This window comes from Microtus ochrogaster, chromosome 5 (genome assembly GCF_000317375.1).
Source record: "Microtus ochrogaster isolate Prairie Vole_2 chromosome 5, MicOch1.0, whole genome shotgun sequence".
In the NCBI taxonomy this organism is placed as follows: Eukaryota; Metazoa; Chordata; class Mammalia; order Rodentia; family Cricetidae; genus Microtus; species Microtus ochrogaster.
The window spans coordinates 30500853-30515597 of NC_022012.1; the positions used below are offsets into that span (position 1 = coordinate 30500853).

General features: G+C 48.3%; 1 protein-coding gene across 5 annotated transcripts in view; it reads right to left on the minus strand.

Annotated features, from left to right (window-relative positions):
* The window catches only part of Pknox2 (PBX/knotted 1 homeobox 2), a 268228-nt gene that overhangs the window by 9454 nt on the left and 244029 nt on the right, over positions 1–14745 (minus strand). For all 5 annotated transcript variants that reach the window (XM_026779163.1, XM_026779165.1, XM_013346330.2 and 2 more), the window contains 3 exons: positions 7861–7990; positions 7313–7410; positions 6407–6526 (listed from right to left, as the gene is read on the minus strand). In XM_026779163.1, coding sequence (XP_026634964.1) covers positions 6407–6526; positions 7313–7410; positions 7861–7990 — 348 coding nt within the window. The remainder of the gene's footprint in view (positions 1–6406; positions 6527–7312; positions 7411–7860; positions 7991–14745) is intronic.

The following is a 14745-nucleotide window of genomic DNA, read 5'->3' on the forward strand; positions in this document are numbered from 1 at the left end:
GAGGGAGGGAGGGAGGGAGGGAGGCAGGCAGGCAGGCAGGCAGGCAGGCAGGCAGGCAGGCAGGCAGGCCGGCCTAGCATGACTGGGCAAGCACAGTTAGTGATGAACTTCTTCCTTCCACACTTGCCTCTGTTTAGAACGCCCATTCTTATTTTTGTTTCTCCCCACTTAAAGACACAAAGAGAGGCACAGAGAACTAAGTGGCATAGTATCCCAGTGCATGTTCACATACTCATTCACCCTCAGGCCAAAAGACGGGAGTCTGCTCCCACCTGAGCTGCCTTCTGCTCCCTTTCAACCGCCCTCCCAAAGATAAAATTTTTATGACAACCACTTCCTTTTCTTTAGATCTCTGTATGTGTTCTATCCTGCAACATGATGACTCAGTTTTGCATATTTTTCCTGTTTTTTTTTTTTTTTGAGACAGGGTCTTATATAGCTCAAGTTGGTCTTGAACTCATAACCAAGGATGACCTTGAATTTCTGATCCTCCTGCCTTCATCTCCTGAGTTCTGGGATTATAGTCATGCATAACATTTTGTCTGGGTTTTGGTCATTATATTAATGAAATCATCTGTTCATCTACACTTTTGAGTTCCTTGTGTTTTGGTTGCTGTACGGTTTTCTACTGTGGAAGTGTCCCACCTCCTGTTTTGAGTCTCTAAGCTATTCTTTGTCCCTGTAGCTTCTATTTCAGCCCATTCATCACACTGCAATAAGACTGGTTCTTTGTAATTTCCTTCCAACCCTGCTCCTGCTCACCTTAAGCCCACCTAGTCTTCTTCTTCCAGCTTCAATGCTTCCTTAGATCCCTCCCACCATAGGAGTAGTTTGTTATCTACCACCCCAAAGAGAACAGCTGTCAGTTTTTTTGAGAAAAGGTACCATGCGTTTCTCTTTCTTTCCTTCCCATCTGCACAGAGATGGCCTGGCCCACTGTGTTTGTTGAATGAATTCATGTGGAGGTTTGGGCTATGTGTGGCCGCAGAAGGAGGATAGATAGTGACTCACTGATTCAGACCCCCAGGAATTAGGTGACCCCCCAAGTCACCCTACTGCTTCTCCTTGATTGACTGTAGAGTATTTGTGGGGGAGTCAAGAGGGGATACTTAAGAATCTATCAAGATACCCCACCTCTGCTGGGCGGTGGTGGCACACACCTTTAATCCCAGCACTCAAAAGGCAGAGGCAGGTAGATCTCTGTGAGTTTGATGCCAATCTGGTTTACAGAGCGAGTTCCAGGTCATCTGGGGCTACAATCCTGTCTCAAAAAACAAGAAGAAGAAGAAGAAGAAGAAGAAGAAGAAGAAGAAGAAGAAGAAGAAGAAGAAGAAGAAGAAGAAGAAGAAGAAGAAGAAGAAGACTTCTCTAGAGGGGTCGCAGAGGTGACTCTATAAATAACATGATTTCTACATGGTTTGGATCCTGAACCTGCCTCTCAGTAGCTTCAGACCTTGGCCAATTTTCCTCATCTGCAAAGCTGGGAAATCATCCTGCCAGCCTCAAGGTGGCTACAGGGATGACGTGAGTTCACAGAACTGGCCAGGGATTTAGAACAGTGGCTGTCACATTCTGTGTGTGTTACAAAGAGGTCAGAGAGGGAAAGAGAAATCTGTGGCTGGGCACACATGCTCCAGCTCGGAAAAGGCTGTAGGTGGTCTGCTGGCAGCCAGCTGGAGCCCACGCCCTGTGGTGTACCAAACCATGCTCCTTTTCCCCAAAGGGCTTTCTTTCCTGCATCCTCAAAGACTGCTAGGTCCTGTGAACATGTGTGTTTTCTCCTAACCTTCACAGGTTTCTTAGGGATACTGTGAGACTGTATATCTCTCATGACATTTTTGGAGGGCATCTCTAAAAACCACCAGTCATGTACCGTGACTCCTGCTATTTTCCTGTATTCCATGCCGGGGACCTGCCTTGCTAGACAGGCACGCTACCAATGAGCTGCAAACACGTACTCTGAAATTACTTTTTTATTTTTTATTTTTTTTTTTTTGGTTTTTCGAGACAGAGTTTCTCTGTGGTTTTGGAGCCTGTCCTGGAACTAGCTCTTGTAGACCAGGCTGATTTCAAACTCACAGAGATCCGCCTGCCTCTGCCTCCCGAGTGCTGGGATTAAAGGCGTGTGCCACCACCGCCTGGCTTGGAATTACATATTTTGAAGGGTAAATTTTTTGGTGTGTGATGTTAATATTCCAAAAGTTATACAGCGGAAACCCCTGGTTCCTCTTTTGTCCTCTGATTGATTTATTTATTTTTTAACCACAGCAGGGATCATAAGAGGACCTGGAGAAAGGCCCTGAGCTCTGTGTGACTGGGAGGAGGTGGTTGTGAGTGGCGCACAGCTGGCCCTGGCCCGCCAAGTCACACCAGCCTGAGAAAACAAACAGGATGGTCAGGGAAGGGCATGTATGAAGCATCCTCACTACGACGTCTGAAACCCAAGCGCGGGTGCATAAAACCCCACACTCTCCCCCTACAGGTCTCTGGCTTGAGAGGATAGGGGCTCGGCTTTGCTTTGCCTAGACACTGGTGTGAGCGTTGTATATCCGCTCCCTGAGGTCAACGTGAAGGCAGTAGAGCTGAATGAGACCTTGGGTCCCACTGTTGGGGCTCAGTTTCACTTGGCCTTTTTATCTGTGTGATCTTGTGGAACGTGAGTCTTCTCCGGTTCTTAGTTCTGTCACTGGCCATACAGGACAGTAGGACCTGCCTCCTGGGGTGCTTGTGTGTGCTAAATGAGACATACATGCTATAGCGCTGAGCCTTGGCTGGCTAATGTGGGGAGTGGTGGGTCCTGCTGGGGCTTGGGCTCTTCTCCAAGACCTCCTGGCACACCGGTCATCAAGTTCAGGGATGGAGATGGATAGGACTGCTGGCAGGTCAGGGTGTCAGGTATTGGGAGGAGCAGGGGTGGCATTACAGCTGAGGTGGAGCACGGTGACTTTTCCTCCTCCATAGGAAGAACCCTCTTCCAAGGCTTCCTGCCTGACCTGTGTGGCTGTGGACCTATTGGTTCCAGCTGGAGTCTAGCCTCTTTTGGCCAAAATGAAATAGCAAGAGAATGTTACCACATTCTTCAGGGACTGAAAGCCAGCAGCTAAGGACAACAGCGTCCCCATCTCATTCCAGCCTTGCAGCTAAGAAGGCTCTGGGAGTTAACCTCCCACCCCAGGTGCTTCCTGTCATCTCTGTAGCTGCCTACGACACAGAACAGCGCAAACAACAAGAGGACAACAGCAAGAGGAAAATACGATGTCTGCCTGATGGAATGGCAACAGGAAAAGCTAGTGTTTATAGAAGTGCACAGAATCGCCATGCAGCCAAGGTTATGGGATGCTCTGCCTATCTCCTGCAAACCATCCGCTGGCTTCAGACCCAGGCTGGAGATGAGCGGAGTGCTCTGAGGCAGCTTCGCCAGCCAATATACTGCTTAGGAAGTCCGCCACACATGTGTCCAGACAGGTGCGTGCCACTACACACGCCACTGTGCTTCTGTGACGTAACGAATAAGATGAAGTGCAGAAAGAAAGGGTCATTACTGCTGAGAAAACTGGGTAGACAGCTTTGGAAAACTTGAGACGCGGATTTGCTTTAAAATGCTGATACAGCCAGGCGATGGTGGCGCACGCCTTTAATCCCAGCACTCGGGAGGCAGAGGCAGGCGGATCTCTGTGAGTTCGAGACCAGCCTGGTCTACAGAGCTAGTGCCAGGACAGGCTCCAAAGCCACAGAGAAACCCTGTCTCGAAAAACCAAAATAAATAAATAAATAAATAAATAAATAAAATGCTGATACATCAGGTTGGGTGGGACACATACGAGAGACTGGAATAAAGATCTGGAGGGATCCTGTAGCCAGATTTGAGGACCAAAGTCCGTGTTCTTACTTCACTTGACGTGAAGTTGGGATTTGAAGATGTTTTATCATAGAAAGGTTTATGCAAGTAAAACGATGAAGTGTAGTCAGAAAAGGATGTTGGCTCTCTACTGGAAGATTAGCAAAGAAATACATGTATATCTTTTAAATTAACATAAAGCTTGTCTTTAGGGTTTCTTTTTAAGCTAGCCTTTCAAATTAACTGACCCATATGCTAGTGCTAACAGAGCTGGAGACAGGACATTTACAGTACCTATGTGGGTCCTTCACATCTCCTCTTTCCTAACACTGGGCAGCCAGTATCGCCCAGTATGGGGAGCCACAGTGAGATTTCCCCAGAACTGTGGTCCTGGGGTTCTTTCTCAGAGGAACAATGACAACATCACATGTAATTCAAAGCTTAGCTGTTTGGAGGAAATCTTGACCCTCATCCTTCTTGCAACCCACCATGTGGCTTGGCACACTAAGAATAAAGAAGAGGGGCTGGGGAGACGGCTCTGTGGGTGAAGTGTATGAGGACCCGAATCTGGATCCCTGGCACTCATGGAAAAGCAGGGTGTAGACCAGGCTGGCTTTGAATTCACGAACTCTGCTGGCCTCTGCCCCTTGAGCACTGAAATTACAGGTGTGTACCATCACACCTGGTTTATAACCCCAACACTGTGGGGTTGGAAATATGGGGACTCTGGGGATTTCCCTAGCCAGCCAGTCTAGGGAAAACAGAGAGTTCCTGTCCTGTGAGAGACTGTATCTCAAAAATTAAGGTAGATCGTGATAAAGGAAGGCGATCGACATTTACCTCTGGTCGCTATATGCATGCACTAGCCCCATGCAACCAATACATTTCTCTCTGTTTTTCTATCTGTCTGTCTCTCTCTCACATATACACACACACACACACACACACATATATACTTTTTTGTTGTTTGTTTTTGGTTTTTCGAGACAGGGTTTCTCTGTAGCTTTGGTGCCTGTCCTGACCAGTCTGGCCTTGAACTCATAGAGATCCACCTGTGTCTGCTTCCCACAAAGGCATGTGCCACCACTGCCTAGAGCACACACACACACTTTTAAAAAGTAGACAAAACTTAGTAGAACAAACAAACAGTTAATCGAGGAATAACTTTTAAAAGATCTAGTAAGTCTCCCAAAGGTCCACACATTGTAAATCAAGGATTTAAGGTTCACAGATGACGCATGGTCCCTCTTCTTGGGAGACTTGGCACTGCTAGAAAGACTATGTATATAGCCAGATACACCCATCTACAGCAAGCACTAGAGGAGGTTTACGCTCAGTGTCAGAGGATGGCAAAAATCAGCAGGTACTTTACATCAAAATGACGGACACATCAGCTACTCACCTCCAGATTTCACAATATTGGGACTCAGCCTTAAAAACCTTGTCCCAAGCTCAGTCTTTGGGAGACTAGCAGGAGGAGGATGAGCTTGAGGCCAGTCTGGGCCTCATAGTAAGACCCTGTCTCAAAAATGAAACCAACTATAAGAAACGTATACAACTTTGTTCTTTGCTCATTGCAGGAGAAGGATCAAAAGGAAAGATTTCTGTTTGTTGTTTTTAGGCAGGGTCTTGCTGTACAGCCTTGAACTCATGCTCTTTCTGCCTTGGCCTACTAAGTGCCAGGATGGGTACCACTACCATGCCTGGTTTGTTAAGGGCTGAACATAGTTCTGTATGTTTGTCCTCTCTTCCAGCTTTCACCACCCTAAGGAATAAATGCCACTGGAATTATCACCCAGCAACTGGAAGAAACAGTCCATACCCCAGTGGACCTGTCTTTAAGCCTATCCTCCCTCTATTGTGTCTGGTCACCAGGCACTTCTTAGTGTCTCTGATGGAGCTGGGCAGTGACAAGTTTGTCTCTGTGTGCACAGCTGACTATGCTGTGCTCTCTCTCTCTCTCTCTCTCTCTCTCTCTCTCTCTCTCTCTCTCTCTCTCTTCATTTATTTCATTATGTATACAGTGTTCTGTCTGCATATAGGCCTGCAGGGCAGAAGAGGGCGCCAGATCTCAGTACAGATGGTTGTGAGCTGCCATGTGGTTGTTGAGAACTGAATTCAGGACCTCTGGAAGAACATCCATCTCTCCAGTCCAACCATGCTGCTCTTGATGACTGCCTGTATGGCTCAGCCATGGTCTGCAGAGGATGGCTACTGAGTGTACTCATTTTGATAGAGTTGCCTTGACTTCTTCCATTTAGCCCTGAAGTTCTGAATTCTGATTTGGGAAATCCAGTGACCACTCTCACCTCATTTTCACTGCCCCCCCTTCTTAGCCAATAGCAGCAACAAGTATCAGAAGTCCTTGGATTCTAGGTCCCATTTAAGCCTTCTCCAATCTTCCCTGTACCTGATGATCTAGCAAAGCCTTTTTCTGAGACCGTAGTCTCTGCATGCACAATGTGTTACCTGTGCAAATGGGCTATCAATCACTCCCTGCTGTGATTGCATGCCCCCAGCACGCACACACACACAGATGTACACTCATGCACACACACACTCACTCACCATGAGATGCTGGAAGAGCCAAGAACGCATTATATTGGTGGCATGCTTGGGCAAGACTCCTCGTTTGTTCTTGGACTTCTTATCCTCATTGTCCAGGAGGGAGGTGAGGTCAAGGTTAACCTTCAGGGCACGTGAAGAAAAAAATCAGCATCAGCAGCCTGTGAGGCCAGTGGCTAGGGACCTGTCGCCATAGAAATGGCACACTCTCACTGCCAACCCCCTTCTCCCAAGTTATTCTTGGGGCCCTGGGGAGGTCACCTTTCATCTCACCCCTTTCCACCCCCTCAGAGAATGGAGATGAGGCTTGGGGCGAGGGGAGCAAGGGTGTAGGAGGAGGGGAAAGGGGGATGGGAGAGGAAACAGCAGAAAAGGGTCATGCAGAGAGAACTGAAGACGAGAATTTGCCATAAGCCATCCAATAGTAATTAACATTTCTGTGATTCTTTACAGTTTGCAAAGCACTTTCCTGTCCCTCACCACAGCTAATCCTCATCATGGTCATGTAGGCGGGCTGGGCTGGCTGCTGTTGGTATTAATCCTTCTTTATTGATAAGAACTGAGGCCCAGAGAGGTTAGGAGACAACACAAGATCAGAGTTAATGTCAGATCACAGGCATCTGACTAGATCTTTCTATAGATCTGAACTCTATATCACTGAGGTACAGAGTCATGGGAGCTGGAGACCAAGCACAGGAAGTACAGAGTCCTTTGATCTTAACTCTGGAGGCAGCAAAAGCCCTGGAGCTGATAAAAACCTTGCCTAGATCCAGCCTCCTATCCAGGAAGCAGCCTCTTAGAGGTGAGGATTAAGTGAGTCACTTGCCACAGTGCCCAGCAGACAGTAAACAATCACAGCTAGCCTTCCCACCGCTCATGCCGCAAGTTCACACACCCACACACACTCACCTGCGTATTCTGGATCTGGATGGCTCCCTGGGGGATTGCTTGGGTGACCACCTGACCTTGGGAGGTTACCATGGTAACCGGTTGATATAAGGCTCCACCTGAGGAGACAACCAGTTTTGGGATCCCCTGCCATGAAGGTGGGAAAAGAGAAGGCAAGCAGGGTCCCCAGTTGCTTGGCACTCACAGATGCAGACTCTTGGGGACCATGCCAGAATGGATGACTGTTCCCTTTGTCAGAGAGGAGTGGGTGAGGTGAGAGATGGTGTCCAGAGGGAAAAGCAGAGCCTTTGGTGGGAAGCATTTAGGGGAAGGGAAACTTACTCGTTCTTGAACGTGGGTGCTGGGGGCGAATCATGAGATTTTGACTTAAATTTGTTCCAGCCCATCATAATCAAGTCTTGGCGGTCACCGCGTGCAGAACATTTCGGTCAGGAAACTGAGTGGCAGTCTCTCCCTCAGCAGAGGACACTCCCTACTCCCAGAATTCCCCAGGGGCACCCTTTCCTCTCCCAGGATGCTTCCCACAATTCCCAGAACCCTGTACCAACCTGACACGACTTGTGAGTTGACCGTTGTCATGGCGATGTTGCCCTGCTGGAGTGCTGAGGCTGGGACCACAATCCCCTGGGGATTATTGGAGACTCCAGACATGGAATTGGGGGAATTCTGCAGGAGGTCCTGGCAGTAAGGGAGGGGTGGTTTGGTGACAATGTCCCTAAGAGCTTAGAAGCTACAGCCCCTGCCCCCACCCCACAAATCCTGTTACTTCCAGGCACAAGCTAGAAGGCAGGTCTCAGGACGTCTTAAAATAAATAAACCAAAGACTCAAAATAGCCCTACAACCTGGGGCCCGAATGATCCCCTAATCTGTGAACCTCACTGCACCTACATTTTGGAATCTGCAGTTATGAGCTATGGGTTCCAAGCTCAGTCCCTTCTTTAATGGGTCGGGGTGTGTTTCAGGCTTGACATTTTAAAAACTTTCCAGGAGATTCTGAATTGCAGAAACCCTCCATTCGTGGCTGGAGAGATGACTCAAGTCATTAAGAGCACTGACTGCTTTTCCAGAGGGCCCGGGTTCAATCCCCAGCACCCACATGGAAGTTCATAACTGTCTGTAACTCCAAGATCTGACACCCTCACACAGACATACACACAGGCAAAAGACCAATGCAAATAAAATAAAATAAAATAAATTATATATATAAAGAAACCCTCCATTCACCTGCTCAGCACTTACTCATCTGCAGGCTCAGTTGCCCAGATGTTCATCCTGGCCCTCCCCTCTTCCAGCACCTCTGTTCTTCACCTACCTCCAACACAAAACAGCCTCCAATGTTGTGTTGGTCTGCTCATTCACCCTTTGAAATGCTGACTTTCATGCACATGCTGGGCAAGTGATCTACCACCTAAGCCACACCCCCATCTTTCCAGTGATTTGCTTTTGGACATCCTTAGTGCCTATATTATAATACTAGGGTGTTTGTTTAAGAATAGTATACAGGGGCTGGAGAGATGGCTCAGCGGTTAAGAGCATGGCCTGCTCTTCCAAAGGTCCTGAGTTCAATTCCCAGCAACCACATGGTGGCTCACAACCATCTGTAATGAGGTCTGGTGCCCTCTTCTGGCTTTCAGGCATACATGCAGACAGAATATTGTATACATAATAAATAAATATAATAAAAAAAAGAATAGTAAACAAACAAACTTGTGTCACTATATACTCTGTCTTCTAATGGCATCGCATGTAAGTCTCCAGGCCAGCACACGTTATCAACTCTTCTGTCTTCCCTGAATTCTCAACACAGAATTATACTTGGCCCAGATGGTTAGCCAATTTGCTTTTGCAGTAGCCAAGGCAGCTAAGGAGTAAGTTTTTCTTGTGTCTTGTTCCCCTCATCATTCTTTTCCAGCGGTCAGTAAAGGAAGTCTTTGGATTTGATGTGGAAGGTCTCCTGACAGCAGAGGAAGAAGGCTTTGCTGCAGGCCTCCTCCCACCCCTGCTTTCTGGGTACCTGGGCATGGTGGCTGGGTGACTGAAGGAGGTGTGAAAGAGGAAGGGAATGTGTGAGAGATGGATGTGTTTACGTTTGGAGAGGGAGAGAAAGAGGACGATAAGGTACAGAGGAGAGGAGCTTGGGAGCTGAGCCTGGCTCTCTGAGCTCTTCCCAGCCTCAGATCCTTATCAGAATACAGGGCTTGAATTAGTTAGTGGACCCAATGACCATCAAGGTCCACATTCCACAGCTCAAAGCTGGGATCAGAAGGCATAATTAACAAAGAATTGAGACAGGTAAGTAGTCAAGAAAATGGAGTAAACACGGGGTGAGCTTCTGAACTTTTATTTTAGGACTTTAAGAAGTTTGGGCCGTTGGCCTTCAGGAGCAGTTTGGAATCTGGATTGAGGAAGCACCCATGATTAGAAGAAAGCTCTAGCCAGTGACTACCTACTGGTGGTTGCAAACAAAAGGAAGATGTCACAGGCACAGAGCACAGTAACAACACTGTGCCTTCCACTGTGGCATCCTGTAAGTCATGAGGGAGGGATGTGAGAGTCGGCAATGATTTGAGTTTGGCTTGATTCTGCCTGGTGAATTTCCCACTGTGTCTCCTCTCAAATTACCCCTTTTACTCTCCAGGACCATCCCAACCTAGAGTTGGGGGAGTAGCATTTCCAGAAAAGCAGGACCAGGGTCTGGGGCCCAGTCCTCCATCCCACCCACTGCCCCATGGGGCCTCTGGGTCTGCTTCTCTGCCAGGGTGAGGCAAGAGGATTCTATTCTATTCTTAGTTCTTGGCTTTGGTGACCTTGGGCAAAGGAGAGGGCAGTTCTTGCCTTGGCTTCCCCTCCGGAGAGCTGGGTGAGAGCTTCCCACCAGTGAGAGTCAGCTCTTGATCTGTCTGGTCACACAGAGTTTAAACCGAGCTTAGCACACAGAAGCCTAGAAGCTGCACAAAGTCATTGCTCATACCAACTTCCTGAGTGACACAGGTAAGAAAATAAAGTTCTTCAGAGGGTCTGATGGCTTACTTAGGTCACACAACTGATTGCCAGCCACGGGACTAGAACTCAGTCCTCCTTACCCTCACCCTAGCCAAAAATATTGAATAACTACTTTGGGCTTCAAGGGGCTTCTTGAATCTTACCCATGGAAGATAAAAACAACCCAAGTCCAGAAGCACATGGAGAAGATGGTCATCTTGGGTACCACATCACGCCCCTCTTGGATATCCCTTACTTCCTTACAGAGTTGGTTCAGTCTTGAGGCTTGAGATCTCCTGGTGCCAATTTCCCATACAACCCTTCCCACTAAATGGAACTGGTACTAAAGATGGTTGAAGCAGGAACAAACTAAAAGGTAGATTTCACAAAATGGGGGAGCCCCGATGTCATTATACCTAAAGCCACGGGAAGTAACTACTCAACAATCTTCATTTGGAATAAGCCATGTTGTGGCACTCCTCTTCAGATAGAGCCATATGAGGGTTTTAAATATAAAGACTTGTCCTAGACTCTCTTCACAACCCCAAAGTATCCCGCAAGGTTAGGAAAACACAAGGAAACGTAACATAAATATAAGATGTGGCTTCTGGGATTCAACTAACACACACAGTTTTCTAGCCAAAGACAGAAGGGTGAGCCCTACCTGGACACCTTGCCTGCTTACTCAGACTCTGGCTGCTTTTCTTCCTGTGGCTTGGAGAGCCTCCATGCACACTTACTTGGTTTGGGGAACTAAAGGTAACTTTTGTTCAGACTTGGCTCATTTTCTCCCCTACTCTTCCCCACCCTACTCTTGTTGTTTGGCTGTGAGGTACTGAGAGGGAGCCAAGGTATACCAGCAAAGAGGTGGAACGGAAAAACTTCAGGGTAGAACGTGTAGGCAGGGCCAGGGGTGGCCACATCTTAGCTGGGGCAATAAAGAGAAAGCAAAGTCTTGACTCCCTGAAGTTGGTGTCCATCCCGTACATCTGCAAACAGGAGCTGCTTCACACACAGATACATACACACAATAATATATGTGTATATATATGTATATGTACATGCATATGTATATATATATATTATTTTGAATTATGTGTGGGTGTGCAGGTATGTGCTCACGTGAATGCAGGTGCCCTCAGAATCCAGGAGAGGCCATTGGCTCCCCTGCGGCTGGAGTTATGGGAGTTGTGAGTCACCTGATGAGGGTGCTGAAAACTGAACTCAGGTCCTCTGCAAGAGCAGTGCGTGCTCTTAACCACTGAGCCACCCTTCTAACCCCCACTGAGCTGTTTTTAAAGACATGAATTCTCAGGGCCACTGAATCAGGCCCTCAGCAATCTGTGTATTTCAAAACTCTGCTCAGGTGGCCTCCAGCATCAGATGGATCTGAAGAGTACCAATTAACCATACACATGAAAACCAAAGGGTGTTCACTACCACTTGGTTTCATGCTAATCTCTCCATCACCTTACAGGGCTAACAGGAGAGAGATTGTCCCATTTTCCTTGAAAGGGTTACTGTCCAGAGAATGGAAGGGGCTTCCCTGACTCAAATAGCTGTAAGTCCCCTTGAGTGTAGGATGGAGGCTCACACAGAGAGGAGTTAGATCCACAGGCTCGTCTACAAACACAATGCCTGCCACTTTTAGGCATCTAATGATTTACTTCCCACTTCATACGGCTGAGGTCACTTGAATGGGAGAGCAGGGGTTAAATCCGGTCCTCAGAGTCCTAGAGTCTTGGTGTTCTTTACATAGCAGGAGTTGAGCTGAGACCGCACACCCAGACAGGATAGCATAAATCTTGCCATATGCCTCTGTTGGTCTCGTCCAATGCATCCCTGGACTTTGGTGCTAAACCTCAGAAACCTAAGCAGAGCCCCCGTCTCAGACTCCACTTGCTGGGATTCCAGGCTGAGCACTATTCTCTAGCTCTGTGCAACGGTGACAAGGCAGCTCTAACTCTCTAGGGACAGTCTCTGTCTTTTCTGAAAAAGCCACGTGGCAGCAGCAGAAGCCCTGGGGAAGAATCTATTGACTAAATACATAGCGTTGTCATCTCCTCAACAGCTTCCTCAGAGGCTTATCTGCCTGTGTCCCCAGGTGGATGCTGCTGTGTGGAATCACAGAGAGACACCCACGGTGAGCTGAGTAGCACTGCGGCTGCAGTGTTAGCGGCCTCTCCAGCATCCAGTCTTGCATCTCTGCTCGAAACTGCCTGGGTACCAGGCCTTAAGAGCTGCCTGTCCATTCCAAGAACTCTGCTGTGTCTCCCTGGGGAGCCACTGGAAGCCTGGACTCCACAGGTAGTATTATTAGAAGCTCCCCATTCTCCTCCCCCACCCACCCCCATGGGCTGTTTATTTGAGAGGCGGAGGCAAGGAGTCCCTCGGAAGTGGCTGAGCAAGTGGGAGCAGCAAGTTTACAAAAGCAGAGAACTTGTTGCCACCTGCAGCTTCACCCCCGTGGTCATTGCTCATGCTTACAGACGTCAGTGGTCATTTTACCCCGAGTCTCATTTGTGGAGCAAAAAGGTGACTTCTTCAGAGGAGGGGCTTTACAAGAAGGGCCCTGGGGAAGGTATGAAGGGTCATGGCGCACACAAAACCTGACTGTGGCTACAAACCTGGATACGAGGTCTGACTGCACCAGGGGAGAGTTGACCTCTCCTGAGCCTTCTCTCTTCACTCTCAATAAGGAAAGGGCCCAAGGTGCCCAGAAAGTTATTTTCTACTCATAGAAGAAATTTCTGGGGAAAAAAACCAAGCCAAACCAAAACAAAACACGATGGGTTAAAAAATAAAAATATGAAGGATAGAAATGATGGAAACATTTCTCTTGATTTGGAATTTATGTCTTACTAGGATGCCACCTGAAACAGGGAGATACACTGGATGACCTTGCAAAATCCCTTGCAATTGAGGATTAAGGAAAAACCAGTGATGGTCTTTAGGATTTCAGCGGAAGTTTTAGGGCCCAGCAATCTGCCATCCTTGCCCTGGCCACTAGGGGTCTCTGTGGATCCACAGCCTCAGACCAGTTTACCAACCCCTCCCAGAAGGCTAGGTCCAAGGCTTATTGACCTGCCCTGAGAGGAGGATGGGGTGTATGTATTTCAGTGTCCCACCTTGCAAGACATGGCCATGGACAGAGCCCCTGAGTCCTCATGGTTTCCTATCACCTTACACAGGGAACACGGAAAAGTTCTCTCTTGCACAATGTCTTGTTGCTTTAGCGTGGGGATGTTTCTGAGGGAAAGGAGGCTGGCTCTCACTTTGACACTGCCCAGCACAGTGCTGAGTGTGTGCTAGGTGCTTGTTAGATCTGTATGGGTCTAGGTGTGTGAGGAGGTTGCCTCTGTCCCCAGACACCCTTTCTGGCAAAGTCCCTCTATTCTATCACAGCCAGAGTCCCATCTTAGCCTAAGAAGAGCTAGGCTTGCAAAGGCAAGGAAGCTAAGCACGTATAAACAAGGCACCTAATCCTGTCCTGTTCCACCCCAGCTGGGGGCTTTGGCCTCCGGGGAAAGGCAGCCCAGGCCTGCAGGGACAAGCTGCAGCTGCTGCTCTTAAGGAACGTTCCTTCCCGGAAGGAGCAGAGCTCTCGGGTTTCACTCACCCTGCGGAGAATAGAGGCCACAGCTCTAAGGCTCTAGAAGACTCAAACAGCATAAACTCTCTTCCCACCTCCTCAGTCTGGGATGTGGGTTTCCTGTCTAAGGTCATCCCCCTGAGGTGGACTACCTTCCTCTGTCCCCACCTGGCCTGAAAAGTCACAGGTCGTATCCTCAGGAAGCTCAGCACGCGACACAAGTCCCAGGGCTTTGGCAGAAGTGACTGGAGCACACCACCTTCAGCCCCTGACAGCTTTGGAAAAGCAGAGCTTGCTGCGTGTCAGAGAGAGAGGCCCACTCTTATGAGGGAGAGATGGGCCATCGGCATCCTCCATAGGCTGCCCAGGAATGTCAGAGCTAAGAGCTGGTTCCTTTGTAGGCTGCTAAGGCCAGCACCCCAGGGCTGTGCTCACTTCCTCCTCTTCTCCCCTCTTCCAGTCAATTACCAAATCCAAATTCATGCTCCGAAGTAACCCATTACATCATTTCTAGTCTCTGCATCCCTGAGCTCCCATTGTGTGTAGCAAGAGGTCACCAAATTATAAGACGAACATAGGCTCAGTAGTAATCACACACATGACCATTACTTAGTGTGTGGTGCTCAGCCAGTGTCCTTCTCTTTTTTTCTTTTTTCTTGGATGCAAAAAGAAGAAAATATTGAGTCACGCAGTAGTGGCGCACACCTTTAACCCCAGCACTCGAAAGGCAGAGGCAGGAGGATCTCTGTGAGTTCCAGGCCAGCCTGGTCTACAGAGCAAGTTCTAGGACAGCCAGAACTGTTACACAGAGAAATCCTGACTTGAAAAGCCAGAGAGAGAGAGAGAGAGAGAGAGAGA